This window comes from Aplosporella prunicola (genome assembly GCF_010093885.1).
Source record: "Aplosporella prunicola CBS 121167 unplaced genomic scaffold K452scaffold_5, whole genome shotgun sequence".
NCBI classification, from domain to species: Eukaryota; Fungi; Ascomycota; class Dothideomycetes; order Botryosphaeriales; family Aplosporellaceae; genus Aplosporella; species Aplosporella prunicola.
In genome coordinates this window covers 4,431-24,063 of record NW_022983533.1, presented here as the reverse complement: position 1 = coordinate 24,063, position 19,633 = coordinate 4,431, and the positions used below count along the sequence as shown (strand labels likewise).

The 19,633-nt window shown below is 49.0% G+C and overlaps 5 protein-coding genes across 5 annotated transcripts; 2 read left to right on the top strand and 3 right to left on the bottom strand.

Annotated features, from left to right (window-relative positions):
• Positions 1–92: 92 nt before the first annotated feature.
• K452DRAFT_131091 (uncharacterized protein) lies at positions 93–686 on the bottom strand. Its single transcript, XM_033535287.1, has 3 exons — positions 514–686; positions 376–438; positions 93–313 (listed from the first exon to the last, which is right to left on the bottom strand). The coding sequence occupies exons 1-3, from the start codon at positions 601–603 to the stop codon at positions 224–226; spliced, it is 243 nt and encodes an 80-aa protein (XP_033400555.1). The 5' UTR covers positions 604–686; the 3' UTR covers positions 93–223.
• A 1,407-nt stretch (positions 687–2,093) lies between these two features.
• Positions 2,094–7,264, bottom strand: K452DRAFT_265255 (uncharacterized protein; the record flags this gene model as incomplete). Its single annotated transcript, XM_033538737.1, has 4 exons — positions 2,094–2,545; positions 2,594–4,991; positions 5,070–5,887; positions 5,947–7,264. The coding sequence occupies 4 exons, from the start codon at positions 7,262–7,264 to the stop codon at positions 2,094–2,096; spliced, it is 4,986 nt and encodes a 1,661-aa protein (XP_033400554.1).
• A 949-nt stretch (positions 7,265–8,213) lies between these two features.
• On the top strand, positions 8,214–12,407 carry K452DRAFT_343301 (uncharacterized protein; the record flags this gene model as incomplete). Its single annotated transcript, XM_033545403.1, has 1 exon — positions 8,214–12,407. One exon carries the CDS (start codon positions 8,214–8,216, stop codon positions 12,405–12,407), a length of 4,194 nt encoding a protein of 1,397 aa, XP_033400553.1.
• Positions 12,408–12,987: 580 nt separating this feature from the next.
• Positions 12,988–13,968, bottom strand: K452DRAFT_356217 (uncharacterized protein; the record flags this gene model as incomplete). Its single annotated transcript, XM_033546029.1, has 3 exons — positions 12,988–13,271; positions 13,334–13,530; positions 13,586–13,968. The coding sequence occupies 3 exons, from the start codon at positions 13,966–13,968 to the stop codon at positions 12,988–12,990; spliced, it is 864 nt and encodes a 287-aa protein (XP_033400552.1).
• A 1,063-nt stretch (positions 13,969–15,031) lies between these two features.
• Positions 15,032–18,960, top strand: K452DRAFT_131062 (uncharacterized protein). The gene is made up of 3 exons (XM_033535286.1): positions 15,032–18,752; positions 18,815–18,858; positions 18,948–18,960. The coding sequence occupies exons 1-2, from the start codon at positions 15,185–15,187 to the stop codon at positions 18,826–18,828; spliced, it is 3,582 nt and encodes a 1,193-aa protein (XP_033400551.1). The 5' UTR covers positions 15,032–15,184; the 3' UTR covers positions 18,829–18,858; positions 18,948–18,960.
• Positions 18,961–19,633: the final 673 nt, after the last annotated feature.

Below are 19,633 nucleotides of genomic sequence, written 5' to 3'. Positions count from 1 at the left end.
GATGGACAGCATGTTGGAAATAAATTGTTTTACAAGGTGGTGAGAGGAACGACATCTGATAAAGCATGCGAAATCAAGGTCGGAACAATGCATTGTATTCGAAGGAGTGACATCAGCTAGCTAGCATAACCTCCTCGCGAAGATCTTCGGATGCAAATGATTGTGTTCTCGCATCTACAGAAAAGAAAACCCATGTATACATCATCGCTCTGTCTGAGTACACTCAAGTCTTGACAGGGCAGTTGTAGGGGCCTTGAAGGTACCCAGTGGTGGTGCCGCAGTAAGCGCCATCACCGCCGCCGTTACCAACACACTGCATCAGATGTCAGTAGACTTTTCACTTTACAAGCGTATAAAATCGTGGATTGTGCTCACCGATGTGCCAGCCTTGCAGTCGTAGTTGAGCCCAGCGACCTTGCAAGAGGTGCCGTTGCAATCCTATCAAAGCGGGAAGTGTAAGCTGGATATCCTCTGACAAGTTTGAAACGAGGCAGTCTAGCAAGAACAACGTACACCGCAGAAGTCGTCACCGTCGCGGCAAGCAGCTTGAACACCTGTAGCGATACCAAGGAAGGCGATTACAGAAACAATGTTGAACTTCATGTTGGCGGGTACGGTTGCAGATGTATGCGTTGGTTTGATGAGAAGAGTATTGAGGATCGTAAAGCTGGAGGATGAGTTGGATGTGGATGATGAGAAACTGACAGACGAAAGCACTTCTACTTATACAAGAGCCTTCATAGATTCATTCAACGCCATTGCATCATTTGTCCTAGGCAACAGTGAGATAGAAACTCTCACATCAGCTAGTATGTCATAATCGTTGGTTGGAACATGGCTCAACTAGCATCGTAGTACAGCTGTTGGCTTTTCGAAAGACTGTCTTGGGAGAATGCTCAAAATTGTCCTTCCTCTTAGGGTAACTAACTCCGATCTCCTCGCAGCAGCCGGAGGAACAATCCTAGATACAGACACTTTAAGACCTAAAAGTATACTAGGCTGCCATCATGATAGAAAACTGAGGACAAAATTGGTAAAGTGAATTAGATATTAACGTGAGAAGGATGCATGAAGCGTGTGGCAGAGAGGCTATGTAGAGCGCTACACCTAACTTGGTATATATGTCTAAGTTGCAAGGTAGAAACATGTGCACCAATGGTCCTTTCGAAATCTACAACATGTACTAGACTGCCTTCCGGTTGAATGTTCGTTGATAATCCCGTAGCGCGTATACATTAGGCGATTAGCCTATCACGCTTAAAACATCCCTGAGTAAATCTTCTTTTTGGAATCCTTCGGCGACGTGACAGCGAATAATCATAAGCTACCTCCGTCACAGGTTTACTTAGACGTTGCAAGGCTTAGCAAAAAAGAAAATTCCTCCTTCATAAGCTTACCCCAGTATTATGTGGTTAAAGAAGTAAGCTTTAAGCCACAAATAGTTTTGTGGTTGCTGATCGTGTGGGGTCGGCTTATCGCACCAGGGGTAGTCTTACTGTATCACCTAAAAGAATAAATAGTCTCGGATATATTCTCATTCTTAGTATACTTAGTTTTTATGCAATGCGGGGTATACGAAGAGAACCTGACTATAGTTTCTATACCCCAGGTTATAGTGATATTAATATTGCTTCTCCGGGTAGACTTACTACAATTCTATTAAGTCGGTAATCCGAATTTTATTCACTTATCTTTAGGACTTGGGCAATAATCCATCCATGTAAGCGTAGTAGGCTTTAATTTAAATAAGGTCCTCCGAGTTAGATGCTAGTGTGTGACTCATAGTCTCGATGGTATTCTCCAAAAAATTGAAAATACTTCCTAAAGATTATCCTGTCGATACTCGATAAACATAGATCTTTGCTGGTAGACATAACTTACGAAGAAGTATGGGTAAATTCTAACCGTAGTAACATCGGGTTGGTATGCACGTAGCAAAGTAATGAGTTAAAGTTGAGCAACCAAATCTTCCTGGACATACCGACATTACTGACAGAACAACAAAAAAGCTGCATACTATGCGCTTCAGGCATCTGCATCACTTCCTTCCTATCGGCCGTGGAGTCTTCCAGAACTTATTCAACACCACTTGTTCAAACTGCTACCGTCACCATCGGTGCAGCTACATATGTGTCCATGAAACCCTTGCTCAGTCTGTCCGGAATCCCCGCGATGTCCTTCATTTTGTCGTTTTCATCCCACCCGTAACTCCTGGCCAAACTATCCACGAAACTATTCTGCGCATCAGTCCCACCATTAGGCGAACGCCAGTATTTCAACACCTCATCGTACTGCTTCTCGACCTCTAAGGGTTTGGCGGGAGCCCAAGCAGAGTTTACAGGTTGAATGTCGGGGAAAGGCTTCTCTGCAGTAAGAGACTGCAAGTCGGCGTCGGCGACGATGAAGGCCGGGAAAGGGTCTTGGGACATTTGTGGTTTGGGGGCTTTGACCTCCACGCCCATCAACAGGGGAATAGAAGCATCGGAGCTGTTGAGAAGGTCTTTGATGTTATTCCCTCCAACTTGTGGGTCGTATTTCCGGTCGTCTTGAGACAGTGTCAGTTTGTTGTGGAGGAAAAATGTGGATGACTTACATTCAGCCCATAATCCTTTTGGCATGCTCTTTAAGTGCTTCGAATATTGCCAATCTTCATCTGCATCTTCTACTTTACCTTCCAGGGTCTTCGTCATTTTCACATTGAGTGTCGAGCTCATGCTGCTCGTAAGCTGCATCGGCTTGCTATAGACACTGGGGCCATTGAAGACAACATGATGATCGGGACCGGCCTGGAAAGTGTCGATGGCCATCTTGCACGCGATGATGAAAGAGAATGTACCAGCGCGCACTATCCAGTTCTCATTCTGTTCCCTCTCCGGCTTGGCATCTGGATTCATTAACCCGGATTGAGGGAGGAAGTTGTGCCCTTCGTTCTTTCGCGGCGACGGGCTTGACACTTCATGTTTCTCTCCCTCCTCCGCTTCAGTAAGCAGAGGTCTGCTCGCTGATGCCACAGAAGCGGATGATGATTGCAGCACGAGCTGATAAAACTCCTCCAGACTGACTGGACTGATGCCTCTCTCGGAGCTGCCAAAGTCGATGTCGAAAGAGGTGATCCAGAAGTCGACATGTACGCGGCCAGCCAGTGGTGGGCCCCAAAGGTACAGCTGAGCGCCAATCTCAGCCGAAATGCTGGTGTGAATGAACCAGATGTCGATGTGGAAGCGCACACCAACAGCAAGCCCGGCTTGAGCGTTGAAGTGGAAGGGCTTGTAGTTGATGAGGAGATCAGCAAAGGCGTCGAACCACGCCTCGATGGGTCCAGCGTGGAAAGAGGCATGGAGATGACCTCCGGCCATGCAGGCTTTTGGCGTGATAGCGAAGTAGGCCTGGCCTGAGATGCTGAGGCCACCGCCCAGATCCCAGCTGATGCCCAATCGAGGCGGATTGGGATATCCTACGGGCACATCGTACGCCTGGTGATAGCCACCGAGCGTATACACGAAGCTTCCAACTTTGGATTGGTCGGCATGGGGCGCATCGAACCAATAGTACAAGGCGGAGCCTCCAGTGAGATGGCAGTCTTGAGTGAAGATGAATGAGCTTGGGGAGAGCTGTGACTCGATCTTTAGGGTGCCGTAGGTAAGGTCGGCGATGGCCGAGACCCCAAGCTCGACGTGCGCAAACCTGACCCCCTCGGATTTCGGGATGTCGGCCGCAGCCACGGCAAAGATACCCACCTTGATTGAATCTCCAAACTGTACGACCAGCACGGCGTCGATGCTAAGCATTTGGAAAGCATCGACCTTCATGCCCACGGCGGCCCAGTACGTCTTGTCCAGTGGTTGGAACCAACCCTGCGGTCCTGGGTCTACCAGCTTCATCAGAACGTCGAGCGCATTCTCCTGGTCACTTAGGTCTCCGTTGGCAATGAAAGGGAACTCGTGGATCTCGTCAGGTGTGGGCACTCGCACACTGGTATTGTAACCGAAGCCCCCGCAGATGCCTGTGACCTCGGCGAACTCGAACGTGATTAGGGGCCCGTCCAATTTGGCAAACACAAAGATAGACCGGAATGGGTCATCGGTCTTTGGTTTTACCATACCGTAGAAGCCTGCGGCCCGGAACTCGTACGGAACCCAGCCGACGATAAGACCACCTGCGAAGTAATCCATTTCTCCGCTGCTGACATGGCGGATAGTGCCAGAAATCGTTAAAGGCGGCTTATCAAAGGCCGCAGCCAACCCTTCGATGTTGGCCTGGATGTCAGGAGGCTTGTCGAGCGTTTCGAATTCGGCTGAGAGGCTGAACCCGACCAGTGAGAAGCTAACAGGGCCCATATCGAACGTGGCGTCAAACATAATGGCCAGCTTCTTCCCCTTGTATTTGAGCCCGACGTTGCTGATGGAAAGTGGGCCAGCCACCTTTTTGTATGGTGCCTGTGCGCTTGGTCCGCCATCATCCTCATCACCCTCCTTCAGTTTTCTGTCGTCCTTGCCTGTAGGCCAAGTCACGGCATTGACGGCCGAGTCCTTTTGTTTCGTGAACTCGTAGTCTAGCAAGCACAATCGCTCGCCTGTGGTACTGTGAACAACAACAGTGAAGTGGCAACCGGCCGCCAACAATAAGTCTTTCTGTTTGGGATCTTTGATCTTATCTTTGAACATAATCGGACTTCCGAGACCGCCGTTCAATTGGGTAACATCGGAGCGTGTGAGGCCCGAATTATTCCCAGCTTGAGCTTTCTGTGGTGGATCTTGCACCCAGAGGAAGTAGAGTTCGTCCAGCGGCTGCTTCAACTGACCGATCAGTGGGATGCTGAATTCAATTTCGGGGAAGGCATCGATGGAAACTTTAATCAGCCGCTTGGATGGTGCAGTGGGTTCCCAGTCACTGCTGTGTAGCTGCGCAAACTCAAGGTGCAGCTTGCCGAAGTTGAGCTGTGCGAGGAATTGGAAAGAGGATACCACCGAATCTTCTTCATCACCGCTTTTCTCGTTCTTGACTTTTTCACCGTTGTTCTTCTCGTCATCGCCATTATTGTTGTCGCCCTTGTCGTCTTCGTCCTCGACCTTCTTGATATCAATCTTGAAGGCATCTTTATCATCACCAACGAGCTTCGTGTTGGAGGCAAAGTAGGGCAGGTCGATTTGGCCGCCAGGATTGAGAATGTCCGCAATTACTTCACCGACGGTGACTTCTTTGCTTTCCGGGTTCAAGGTGGCTGTGAATGTAAAACCAGTATCATCGTACGTAAAATCGAGCCCCAGTGTGAATTTCGCAATGACAAGATCTCCCTTGAGTGCAAACTTGCTGGCCTTTGATTCTCCATCTTCCGCTGTGTATTCGTACTCGACAGTCGCCTCTTTGACGGCAATTTGCCTAATCAAAGGCTCAACGTGGCTTTTGGCATTGGCATCGAAAAACTCGGCCAGTGTCGAGCCGTATAGGTCCTCGATAGAGGCCTTAAGACCCCACGTTCCTTTGGAAGAGTCGTAGTTGAGCGATCCGGTAAGGAGGGCAGTGGGAAGGTCGGAGCCCTCGCTCGGCTGGATTCCAGCGCTAATGTCGACCTTCAAGGTGAAAGAGTCGCTTTCACCCCAAGAGAAAGACCCATCCAAACCAACCTTGTCCAGATAAGGCTGGGGGACAGAGCCCGGAGTAATGGGGTTGGCATCGACAGTGCACTTGATGGTGAATATATCCTGGGAGAGCTCAATTTGGGCGTTTTTGATTTCTGAGGGTAGTGTATCAGGGATGTTTGTGACTGTTTGAGATGGGATTATCGATGCGAGGGTAATTGACTCGACCGGAGATTGCTCCAAAGGCTGCAAGGTGTTCCAGGTCTCGAAAGATGGCGACAGATCCTGGTCAGTGGGGTCATCAAAGTCTTAATTTGGTTGGCTTAGTATTAGCACAAAACAAAAAGGCATTTTGGCAGTAACGTACCATTCCATAACTTGCCCGTTAGAGTGCCAGACCCGCCCTCGGTGCTAGTCCAATTGTACGAAATGAGGAATACCACGGGTTTGGAACTGGCCTCATCAAAAAGAACCGATTCTTCGATATCAAAGGCAAATGATGCCAACTTTGGATCCTTCGAATTTTCGAGACTGATAGTCATTCTCCGCAGAGTGGGATCTGATGGCAACTTGACATCATTCTTCTCTTTGTCCAGTATGTCGTTGACAAGAGACTCGATGTTTTTGTCATCAATAAGTCCAGCAAGCCACTTTAAGATGCCAGAGAGTTGGTCCTCCGAGTCAAACATGAAAATGAGGTTGATGCCAGAGGGAACAAATTCGACGCTGGCGGTCATGGATACAACTGGCGCCTCTTTGCTTTCTGCCTTGACAGAGCACTCCACGTTGAAAATGACTTCGCCCTTGTCCTTAGGCTCATCATCTCCGTCCTCGGGTTTATCATCCTTATCCTTAGGCTGGTCATCTTCGGGTGTTGCTTGCGATGCCCGCTTCTTGCAGACAACATCTGTGCTTTTGAGTGTAAAACCCTTGAGAGCACCGAGAAGCAAGTCTTGAAGAGGCGTGAAAGTAGGCATCGGGAGCTGTAGGCGGATGGTGGTTTGCATGTTGGAACAGGGCACAATCCAAACAGCATTCCTCTTTGGTGAATCGTTTTGATTGGGTGCCGTGAGCGTAACTATCAGGTCTGGAAAGTCGTCTGGCAGAGACTTGAGCGTGCCATCCAGGCCAGCGTATGTGAATAGATCCTTGAGCTTTATGTCGACATCATTGATTTTGGAAGGGTCAAGACCGAACGTCAACATTTCCCCTGACTCGTCAATGCCAGGCGGCGGAATCCTTCCACTCGTATCGCCACCAACCAGCTCCGGCGGTGCACCAAAGGTGAACAGCAATGCTTCACTAGATGAGCTGAATGTCAATGGCCATGGTTTATTGAAAGCAATTGAGAAACTTTCAATGCTTTGGCAGGACATGTCAAGAGTCACGGAGCCAGTGGCATCCGGGTCGAGCTCTTGAAGCCATTTGCCTATCTCATCGGAATCATCCAAGGTAGCCGTCATGTTTGGTGAGTCCGGCTTCTCGGACAGAACGATAACTTTGGTTTCCAAGGATGCAACAAATGTGTCCGTAGTGCTATCCGAGTCAGGATTGAGAACATGGATATTCTCATCAGGTTTCTCCTCCTGGCCAGAAGAACTGGCATAGATGTAGTAAGGTTTTCCATTCTGATCCGCTCGCAAGATTTTTTGTTTGGTGGAATGTATGGGCGGCTTTGAAGACATTTCCACGGTAGTTTGTTACTTGATGTTTACTCCAAAATGGACTTTGTAAATGAGGGGTTTTCGTGGTCAGAGTGGACCTTTTGTTTTTGGACTGGAGCTCGAGTCTCTGCAAGTTGACTGACTTTGCTCGCCTTTAGGATTCCATCGGCTCAAACTGATACAGGATGGTTAAACTTGAGCTTTGATAAGTTAGATAGTCATCTCTGCCCGTCGTTAGCACAAGTGTAGCTATAGGATTTTGAAGGCGTGAATACCAATTAGTTTTCCCAGTTCAAAGTTTTGCTGTGTTCTTCTCGAATAGCTGGGGGTAGAGCACTGGAAGGCAGCAAGAGTTTGGTAACATTTTCGACTTTCCCCTCTAACCCTTTGCGCTACGTGGTTCTAATTTTCTTAACTTTCCCGAAGCCGCGTATGCAGTATGCGGTGATCTGCCGGAAGCACCAATATTGAATCATGTTGTGTAACGCAGTACATTTATAAACACAGCTTTTTGTCACACCTAGCACCATGATCAGTTCCACAGTGTCTAGACTCTAGAGTATGTGTGGCATACAAGAAAAAGCGGGGTATACAGACATGTGAAGAGCTGAACGTGCACTTGGGCAGCGATAGCTCATCTTTTCTTTCAAAAACAAGTTTTTGATGTTGCAAAGAGCATGCCCCCGAGGGATTTCTTCCAGCTTGCAGCGGATGCATCGGCGATCTTGCAGCCCAGTCTTGCATTATTGATGTACGAGGTACTTCGCGGGGGATAGAGGATAGCGATGCTGTGATGCGCGCATCGGGATCAGTGTATGCGGGGTAGAATGCAACCAAGGAAACTCACAATCCGTTTTTAATTATTGTTACCACTAGAGTTTCGAAATATTCACTCACTCTTCTTATACCAGAGGAGAATGTCCAGCCTGTCTCAAAGGATTTGCAAGTTTGACTCTCTCAACTAGCGAAAATGGCCTCGGAATTTCCGGACTTCGACACCGCTCTGGTGCCTATGCAGCTGGAGGCTTTTGTGCTTAACCCAGCCGTCTGCGGTACGGGCGAGGAAACAGACACGACTGCCCGTATCTCGCCCATCACGCAGCCCAACTACACTTTTTTGCGTCTTGATAACTTCCTACTACAGAGCGATGTGCAGAATCACACGGACTTGCACAATACCGCTCCGGCTTCAACCAATTCACGCATGACCGACCTGGGAGCCCTTGGTGAACCCAAGCCGCTACGCCATCGCCACGGTGTTTATATCCACTGGACGCTGCCGCGTTTCTACCGCTCTGGCATCTCTTCTAGTGAGTCGGTGTCCCCGGAACGCCGCCGGAATGATCGACTACGACGCGGGCTAGACGCCTTGTCTACTGGCGAGGGCGGTAACGACACACCTGACTTTTTGCAACCACCGACTCGATGGATTGTTCTTCGGAAGTTGGAAGTCGACAGCGTTCAGCCAGAAGATGCTAGGAACGACTTTAAAGATCGCGAGTACGAAGCCTGGGTGGTCGAGAGCGATCACCTGTGGCTGCTAGATGATATTCCGACGGATATGGACTTGCAGACCGATCTGGCTCCGTTTGTGCTGGGGCACCAGGGCTCTGATATTAAAATTGACGAGCAGGCGGAAGTATTCATCGGACGCAAAACTCCACTGGCAGAATGGAGCGGCGAGGACGAGGGTAAAGAGCCGCCTGACATCAGCTTGCTGCGAAGCGGCAATCAGCTCTTTGCAGACTTCCAGATGCACAACTCCAACGTCTTTAGTGTGCTGGATAATTTTCAATATGGCACCAAGGACGATCCGAAATACCTGAGCTACGCAAAAGCTAGCTACTACGTGCTGGGTTGGCACCGGAAGGAGGACGTTGATCCTTTATGGAACTCGGGCAAGAACTTTGCGCATGGCGAAAGCCTAGAGGAGCTGTTTTTGACGATGAAGGGCGTCGATGACAGTGACAGCTGGATGAGCAACACGGACCAGCTGCGCATCCTTTGCCATGGTGCCATGTATGACGTCACTTGGGATCACGAAAACAAACCAAAAGACGTGCCGGCCGACAAGTTCAGTGCTCGCATGAGCGACCCGGAGCTTGCAGCCGTGTCGATCGGCACTACGCCCATGGACGCCATGATCTCGTACTGCACTGCCCGTCAGGAGAACACAGATGATTCAACAAATATTGCAAAGTTGGAGGAAGATATTTTGGCCCTGGAATCGCTGCTTCACGCTCGCGATGACGGCGTAGAGGCCCAGCGCGAGGCAAAAGATGCCATCTACAACTGGTCTTTCTCGCGCTCGCCGGGAGGATCTCGCTACTACTTTTCAGGCCAAGATGGAGACGACAAGAAGCCGCTAGTGCCTGAGAAAGAGGCTATTTCCAAACTGCGCCAACTAAACCAAACACAGAAACTGCTCGATGCCGGCAACATGGCGATACTGCATTATCGCTGGGACATGTTCTCCCTCTGGTGGAAGTACGTCAGTGATGTTGGAAACAGCAGCAATGAACAAGCACAAAGTGATGAGTTCAAGGAGCAGGTGGACAACCTGTCGCAGCAAATCAAGAGCATACAGGACCGCATCCAGCAGCTGCAGAAGAAAATCGAAGAACTACTGCAGGATACACTTCTAGCAACCGCCAAGCCGGCTAGCATGCCAGTATTCAACCGTGCAAATGACCCCACTGTATTAATTGGAGGCATTGAGTCGGGCTGGCCATTGGACTACCTAGACAAGGTGTCGGTACGCGCGCCATTCCAGGTCATTGCACCTGAAAATGGATCCTCCGATTTACCAAACACTCTAAAGGATGTCCTTGAGCAACTCAAAAAGCTACCGGAAGTGTTTCAAGGACCATCAAAGGATTTGGTGACCGAATTTTACCTCCTTCGACCTGGTGGCGGTAATCCTGGTGAGCCTAAGGGCAAATTCTACCCGCAGTTCCACGATAAACTGACAACCGACGAGCGGTGGCGCGACCAATGGGGAGATCGACAACCATGGTTTCCTTTGTATGCAGAGTGGGAGGTCGAATATACGCATATTCCTTTTGATTATTGGAAACTGGACGAGCACACTGCCCGCCTTTCAGCCAACGAATCCGTCCGCTACGGCATCTCCGTGCCTCCAAAGGATGGCCAAGAACAATCACCGCCGCTATGGGACGCCTTGAAGGAAAACAAAAAAGGACCAGATACTCGCGTCCTATCTGGACGAGTACTTATTTTGCCTCAGCCCACTTTCTCTTTAGAGGCTAAGTTGGTTCAATTGTTCCAGAATACTCCGCCGGACATCTTGGACAAATACTTACCTGAAGCTGATCGGCAAGATCTGTTGAGTAACGTCAAGAAGCTATCGTATCTGTCGTCACCGCTATATGGGCTCACCAACGGGCTGGTGACACAGGCACAGGGTAGCCACATTAAGCCTGAGAACAAGACGGTCGGAGCTGATGGTACGAAGAGTTCGGCCATTGAAGCGGCAGTGTTTGAGTCCGTCGGACTGACAAAGGAGAGTATTGAAATGATTGACGGAAACTCAGCCTTGACGCCTTATGCTGCACTGACAAATTTTGAGGGTGACGAATATTGCCCATTCAAACCAGCAACACACGGCCAGTTTAGGTACATGTCCTTTCCATTATGGATTAAAGACGAGACTGACCATAACAGGTTCCGCAAATTCAATATCATTGACAAGTTCGGACAGGCCCTGATGGCCATTGATCAGAAGCCGCGGATAGAGGGACTACCGCCTCTTTACCCCTGCATCAGTGACTATTACGAGCCCCAGAAAATCACAGTAGACGGACAAGACCATGCCAACACCGTGATAAAGGACGAAGCCAAACAATGCGAATTTCTGCAGCTGCCGCCACAGATTAACCAGAACGCCCGCTTGAACGCGGAGTTTGTCAAGCGGATCGCTGACGACAAAGATACACAAGCTGGCGATCATTTGGCCAAATGGCGACCTGCGACGGAGTGGGAGTCACCGATCTGGGGCTGGATGATCACCAACTATGCCGATTATGGCATCCAACTGTTCTTGGCTGACGGCACATTCTACCGTGAGGTACGCTTTGGTGGGCCGAAGAGTACGCTGGATTCACCTGAGTGGCTACCATTCGCACCCAGTCAAGAGGACCCGACGCCAGAGACACGACAACTGGATGCACTGGCGGCTAAGCTGGCCGACAAGGACTACATCCAAGGGTTTTGGAACATGATTACTACTGCGCAGGCAAATCTATCTGCAGCTCCAAGTGCATATGCACAGTTCCTCAACTCTGTTGTCGGCAAGCCGCTGGCACTGGTGAATATGGGTTGGTCACTTGAGCTTGATGGACCGCCGCTCGAAAATCAAAGCACAAAGAGCAATGTGGAGAAACCAGAGTGTCGTCTAACGCACGAGGATGATGAAACACCTTTCTACGAATTTCAAGTGCGGTTAGGCGACCGCGATGCCGAGTACGACGGGTTGGTGGGCTACTTTGACACCAAAACTCCACAGTCGGACGAGCTCAATCTCGACTACGTCAAGACCTTTTTCGTATCGGAGAAGGATACTTCTGCGCCGTTGGAATCGCTAAACACGGAAAACTACCCCCGGTTTACGCCCTTCTGGGAGGATCCGTTCCCAGCGCAGTCAAGCGACCCGGCAAATTTCGAAGACAGGCGTAACGCTCGCTTTTCGGTCTTTGGCGCCATCATCGACCCATTCACTCCTGTGCATGCATACTCATCGATACTGCCATCTGTTGAGTTATCTTTGCCACCTTGGACCTGGCAAAGCGCTATGAACACCATGACGGCCTTCTTCCACGCGGGACCGCTGTCGTTGCCGATCAATGACGTCCCGGATTACGACTCCTCGCAAATCCTGACTAGTAAGAATGCCAGAGACATGCCGAAACGCGACTTACCACTGCCGTCTCTTGGGCCTGGAGATTGGAGCTGGTTCCAGCCTTATGCTGAAGGAGAGGGTGTAACAGGGGATGGAAATGATACGCCTCAACCTGTGTTCAATCCGTTTGGTATTCAGAAGAGAGGGAATTTGACCAAGCCAGGGTTTCAAAAAGGACCCTACACCGCATTGGAAGGGTTTTTGCAGCTGAGGAACCCGATAATGATGCCAAGGGATGATAAATGATGGTTAGGTAGGTTGGATTGAAAGCGAAGTTTCATTTCTTGGTAGTTTTTTCGTGGTTTATAACATTACGGCCTATGATTGTTTGTGATTAAGCAAAAGCTGTGTATTCTTGGAATTCAATATTTGCGTAAATTATAATTGATATAGCGAATTTCAGGCCTTAGTAGACTTATTGTATAAGGAGTATAGCCACTGCTGCAAATTGCTCTAGGAAATTAAACAATACAAGATTCCAACGGAAATATTCCTGCAAGGTATCTATATTAAATAGCTTGGTTAAATCTACCAGTTGTGTTCATGTTTTTTTATTTAAATGTCGAAACATTCCTGCATAGACCTACCAGTTATCTGTTAAGATTGGTGAAGTCTAAAAATGGCGATGGTCCATTAGATGAACTAGAATTGTGGACCTCTGAATAAATTTTGATTCATTGTAAGGCCGTAACAAGCCAAAGCGATCAAATTCAAGGACTCATAGCGTTTAAACGTCAAGACATATGAAAATAATCCAAATTACGCAAGTACAGATTGGAAGATTGAAAACACTAATTCCAAATGCATCATGGCCCATCGCTCTTACTCAACCGTAAAGCAAATCCTTGACGTGGGTGAATTCGTCCTTGGTGTTTTGCTGCGCCATGTAGAACAAGTGATTGTAATTATTGGCTGCCACAGCAGTGATTTGGCTCGAGCCAACCTTAGGGATATCCGCTATGTCTTTGGACTCGCCCCAGGAGTCGTTCTCCTTGAGGACTCGTCGGAGATTGGATTGTTTGTCAGTGTAGTAGAGGAATACTCTATTTACAAACGAGACGGCTAGAGTTGTTCCCTCCTTGGCATCTTTTGTTGCTTCGATATCGACGCCTATTACGTGTTAGCTTCGAATACTAAAACCCTTAAGAGCCAGAAACTTTGCTAAAACTTACTCTTCCCGGTAGCAACATTAAACTCCTTCAGGAGCAGAGTTTCCTTGTCTTGGAAGATGACATAGCGCTCAGTGTCTGACACCCACCAAGAAGCCAGCTGCGAATTGGCACTCATGACTCCATCCTCGAGAACTGTACTGATATCGCCGGTAACAAGTTCGTACTGCTTCAAGGAGACTGTGCTGTTTGAAGCATTGCTGTGATGATTAGTAAAGTAGAACGTGATCACCGATTTCTCGATCTCAAACTTACTGCAGATAGTACACCCAGCATTCTGTCCCACCAGTGCATACGGTGACGGTGTTGTTTCCTAGCGAAGTGGTATCCAGCTTCTGGTAAACAGGTGAGACTATGGAAATTTGGTTGGCGGTCTGAGTTTCACTTTTACTGGATGGCTTAGTCACGGCAACGATGAAGTTTACGCCGGAGAAGGTGCCTGCGGCCATTGTGGACGGGTTCAGGATGTAGCCTTGGTAGTCATTGTCGCCAGAATCCCAGGCGGAAAAACCAGGGTCTGCCACCTCGGTGCCAGATTTGAGCAAGAATGCGAGTTGGCCGATACTGTTGTTGTAGAATAGATTGATACTCCAGTCACCGCTGGTTTGTCCGTTGTAGACAGCTGCGAGTGCGGCCATAGTGAAGCTGGCTCGTACAAAGTTGAAGTGAAACGTGGAGTCGCTCGAGGACTTGTGGAAAAGGTAAGAGTAGAAAGTCTTTGAAATCCCTCACGACGAGCTTCGCTTCCGCTGAGTTCGTTAGTATCTCTTTGTAATTTATGAGCAAACATTCAAAACCTGTTTATTGATTTCGGGTCCCCGCATGCTTGCTTGCGCAGTCTATTTGTCTCACAGATTTTTCGTTGCATCCTTTCATCTGATATTTCTGTGCGATAATGACGAGACATCCGAATGCTGTGAATTGCTGTACGTGCTTTGCAGTTGATACAAAATAGTCACGACTCACTGCTAACTGTTAGATGCATGGGGAGTTATCGTCTTGTCTTCCCAAATTCTGCAATAGTGACATGAGGATCCCATTGATCGGCAAACGGAATGGTGTTTTCGATAGATGCTGTTGATGTTGTTGCACTAAATATTGCATGCAGATGCGGAGTAATATTGTTCAGTCCGGGCCGTGCCGCGTTACCTTCCTATTCTATGCTTGGTGGAGGTTTCGCGAGTGCGGGGTAAGCTGAAGTACTCGGTACATGTGGAGATAGACGCCATACCGTGAAACCTGTCCTCTCGTCCTTACCACGTTGGTTGGTTAGATAACACGCGCGGGTCTACGCGTTCTCACGGAGGCATGTCCGCATTACACGCAATGACCTTGGCGCTTCCGGGTTTTTCTGCTAGCCTCGACGCCAATAGCCTTATGCATAATCGTCTCTGCATGCACGCGACGGGTCGGAAGTTTCAGTAGGAGTCGCAGTAGTGTATTTGCATGTGATCAGTGTCGCAATGCATACCAAGCCCGATTCGGCTAGTGCTAATAGCCTAGTGCCTATTCCCGCTCGCGGGGAAAATACCAAATGTTGTAATTGAAAGAAAATACCACAAGACTGATCAATCTCTAGGCTTTAGACGAGAATCTTAGAGGCAGGTCTGCTTTCTTGTCGATTTACTACAAAGTAATACGGTATATCGTGGATCCTCTCCGAAGGGCAGTAATAGGCTGTAGTGTTACACGAAGGAGCTGAACGGAACTAAAAAGGGGTCCAGCTGAACTCTTATTTATTGTTCCCCGCCACAGGACCACACACTAACGGGAAAATCTTCTCTGCTAGATTGAGATTAAGTACTGTCAATAACGCTTATTCGATACCCTCATTCAACCAACTCTTCTTCCATCATGGCAATCTACCCCGGAGGTAAAAGCACCCGCATTAACTCACCCCGCCATCTCACACTCCGACACTCCCGACGTATCGTCGCTACCCGTCAACGAGAAGCTCGCCGGCTCCTTCGTGGGTCTACTGGCGACGATAGCGATAGCGGAGATGAAATAGACCCGCTTCCACCAGGGCAGGAAAAGCTCAACTCTTTCTGGGCACCCGGATTGATAGCCGGTCCAGAATACCAAATCAACGTGTCGCAGACGATAAAGAGCGGGGATCAAACGTTAACTCTCGAGGCGGAGCAGGACTTCCTCGTTGACGCGCCGCAATTCTCACTACCAGAAGGGAGCGTGCATTCGACATATCCCCCGGCGGGCTACAGTGACGACCATCGAATTTTACCGCATGTAGTGCTGACAGATCCACACCTCCCTTGGGAGCGATTGGGAAGTCCAAAGGCAGGGACAAATGCCGAGCTGAAGGCGAAGATGAAGCTCGGGGCAGAACCAGTACGCAACCGCGTGCCGTGGCTTGTGGTTTTTTCCTTCTCCCAAGACGAATTGCGTGTTCCGCCGGAGGATCTTGAATCGATTTTCCACAAAACCGGGGTTAAGCAGTCTTCCACGATGACGGTGAACATGAGCATCGAGGATCTTTGGAACTTGTCAAATGATGTCACGACTCCTGTTACAGACAACTTGGGACCGGACATCAAGGACAGCCGCGGCGACTTTATTTTTGTGAAATCGGAGCTGTTCACCAGTCTGTTCTCGACTTTCGACGACAATGGCAAAAGAAATGAGACCAGCGGGCCAAACACGACTCAGTATCAGTACCTGGCACACGTACGAAAGATTAACGGCTCGGGAATGGCGCTTGCGGGGGTCGAGGACACGGCTGTCTTCAGTGTCGTAGTGGGCAACCGATCAGGCCCGCTTGACAGTGCCACACCTACAACCATGTGCGTGCACTTGGTATCGATTGAGGGTGTGGAGGACATGGCCATCCCTGTCAGCCAAAAGTATGTGGCGCTCTGTTCGCTGCATAGTTGGAACTACACCGTCTTGCCGCCTAACACTCTGAATGTGCCGGACGCGTTTGAGCATCTTGGCAAGACGCTGAACGTGCTGCGTGCTCCGGAAAGCATCATCGAACCTCTGCGCAAATCGGAAGATGACGTACCCAAGCGCGTGGTCAGTCGTCTCGAAGATGGTTATACTTTGACCAAATACCGAACGCAAACAGGCGAAGCAACTGTTGGAATGTACAGAGGTCCCCTTACGCCTACGTATGTGCCACCGCTAGAAGCCTTGAGTAACTGTTCCAATTCGGGAGTGGATCTACAAATTCTCGACAAAGAGACGGGTATCATGGATCTCACTTACTCGGTCGCCTGGAATGTTGGTCGCACCATGGCTCTCGGAGACGAAGCTTTCACTGCTGCACTCGTCCGCCTTAGGAATACCATTCATACATCTGCCGTTGGTGCTGCTAAGCTCCAGACAATCAAAAAGATCAATGAGTCTGGTTTCCGCACTAGGAAAGAGCTCCTTGAAGATCTCCCCGACGTGATGAAGAGTCTTGCGGCCATCCATGTCAATGGGAAAAATACTGATGGCGAGAAAAATGACGGCGACGACCCAACACCGCCCGAAGTGGACCAGCCACCGTTTTCCCCCGGCGGCCCAAGGAAGCGATGGTTCCGTCAGAAGCTCGGCCGCAGTGCCATTCCTAATCTTTCATATTCTTCACCACATATCGCGGACAAGTATCCAGCCGAGGCGTTGAAATCAGCACGCTCCCTTGCAAGCAGCACATCAGGCACATTGTATGATGAGACAAATGACCCACAATCGACAGACTGGATGATAGTGCAGTCATGGTTGGTCGACCGTATGTTTCTAGCAGGAGTGCCTGCACACTGCTTAATAGCAGACCCTACTCATCTGGAGCCCGAAACCTTGCGCTTTTTCTCCATCGATAGGAACTGGATTGATGCTCTCCTTGACGGTGCATTATCCTTGGGTAACCATTCAGGTGATGACAAAGATCGTGTGGCCATCAAACACATGCTCAACGATTACATCAACCACAAGCCTGAAGAACTCGACCATCGTGTCCAAATACCTACTTATGGCTTCTACCTACGCTCGGACCTGGTTACTATGTTTCCTGACTTACGGGTTGAGGTTCTACCAGATGATGCGGCGCTAAGTGCGGCCGGAGAAGAGGCTCCTGCTGGTGCTCCACTACTGCGCCATGAGATTGTGACGGACGGTGTGATGATGGGCTTCATGGACCGCGTGCCTGGGTCAGCTCAGTTTGCCAGTCTTGTCTTCACGCAACCTGCACATCAGCAGCGATTCGCCGTAGCTCGGGGACTTGACGCTACGGAGGTCAAGGTCGATATCCGGCGGCAGTATACAGTGGACCAGGCTACCAGAGAAACAGACAAAGATAGGCATAAAGCCTTGAAAGAGCTTGGACCTGATGATGCAAAGAACATTTTCATTTGGGGTTCCGAGCCAGGCAAAGGACTGAGTGATCTTCGGATACTTCGTCTTCCACAATTCGCGGACCTGCAGCTGCAGACTTTGAGAGAAGGAATGGGATCTCACGATGGAAAGCCGTATTTCGACGACAACACTGCTACGTCGGCGTTATTTTCCATGCAGCTGAACGACCCCATCTACAACCTAACCATTTGCGTCAAGGAAAAGCTGTCGTCCAAGGATGTTGCCGGTCTAACGCCTCCTGGGGCCAGTAGCTCTGAGATCAGGACGCTAAAACAGCTGGGGACAGCGCTGGTAAACAATTTTGCCAAAGAACCAGAGAGTAAGGACACTCTCTCCCCTTGGGACAAGTCGGACGAATACGATGGAACAGCGACGTTCCGACGTCATAAAGACTACACTCCCACTTCCAAGGCTCTTGCTAGAAACCTTGCCCCACATATTCGCACTCTCAAAGTCCTTTCCGAGGCTTCTTCGAATGTCACCCAAAACTCTGCGAGCTTCCCCAACGTACGCAGCGTAGCGTCGCCACCAAAGTACAACATCCGTGTCGGCAGTAACGATGCCAAGAATTTTGATGCAATTATGCTGGAGCGCGGAAACCTGGCGCAGGATTTAATCTTCTCGATTGTGCTGGACCAAAACCCCGTCAACCAGTACAGGCTGGTTGAGCTGGATCTGCAAATCGCACTGCCATCGGCCGACGCTACATATAATACGGACGAGTTCCTGATGTCGAACTACACAGGTCCCGGCGCTCACATGCTCACCAACTTGCGTTTCAACGTTCTGCCTGCGATAGTGAAAGACGAGACCACGGAACAGACATCGTTGCGCTTGCGTCTTCTCCCCCGATCTGCCAAAGGCTGGGTTGACGTGACCAAGGTGAGCGAGCTTAGCTTCTTGCTTGGTCTGGCTTCCCTCAACGCCCCGACAACGCAAGTGAACCAGTTGGAGATTCAGTCATGGGCAGATTACTGTATTGATCCGGATAATCCGAAGATGGAGCCGGACAACACTTATCGGGTTTATAATCCGAATACGTTGGTGACGGTGGTGAAAAATGATAGTGAGATATCTGCTTACTGATTGTTGGTTATGGAAGCTAAGGGTTTCCTTAATGAAATATAGTCATCTTCTTATAACTACTTGCCGGATTTCGAGACAACTATTGGGTTAGTACTTGCCAAGTAAGCGACGCTGTTGTAGCAAATACTTGCCCGTGTTCACCCTAAGTCTAAGAAATATGTTTTCTTGCATTTAGTCTTCGCTTGATGCTTGCCATGTTTGGGTTTGTAGGCAGCGCAGATTTTGTGGATTTCAGCTTTGTCCGTTACAAAGCACTTTATCGCAAGTTGTGACGTCCGTCACCGTGAGGCGAGATGGTGATATGTATGAATCACCATTTAAGATATGTAGAAGCTCTGTACGGAGAAGAAGAAGAGTTAGGATATGTCGAGCCTCTATGTGCTCTAAGGCCTTTTCACCCATACCTAGGACTCGGGCTCGGACCTAGGCAAGGGTTACTCTACAGGGACTATATCGTCCTATCTTGCTATACGGTAGATCTCGATTCACGGTGACAGAAGTTAACAAGAGTATTCTTAAAAATACAATTTACTTAATAATATTCTCTGCGCTTATAGGAGTCTAAACATCTGCTACAGGCAAGCACGAATAACAAACGTAAACATTCGTTAGGATTCCTTTCTTTGCTACAAATGCTGCATTGCTACCTTCTCGCAATAGCCAGTTCTTAGGCAATTTAAATTGTTCTTTAGTCAATTTCAAGGTTTAATTCAAAGATTGATAAATCAACTTATTTTACACTTTTAGTTCAGTGGCAGATAACGTATCTGCAAAGAGAAATACACAATATAATGTTACTTTCTTACTAGACACACAACTCTATAAGTTGAGAAGAGCCGGGAGTTTTTAAAGCAAAAAAAA

Bases quoted from the DNA above. Each gene is read 5' to 3' on its own strand.
- K452DRAFT_131091 (XM_033535287.1), bottom strand. From the start codon at position 603: ATGAAGTTCAACATTGTTTCTGTAATCGCCTTCCTTGGTATCGCTACA. The intron at 439-513 runs GTACGTTGTTCT...CCGCTTTGATAG, and splicing joins ACGGTGACGACTTCTGCGGT to GATTGCAACGGCACCTCTTG. The intron at 314-375 runs GTGAGCACAATC...CATCTGATGCAG, and splicing joins ACTGCAAGGCTGGCACATCG to TGTGTTGGTAACGGCGGCGG.
- K452DRAFT_131062 (XM_033535286.1), top strand. From the start codon at position 15,185: ATGGCAATCTACCCCGGAGGTAAAAGCACCCGCATTAACTCACCCCGC.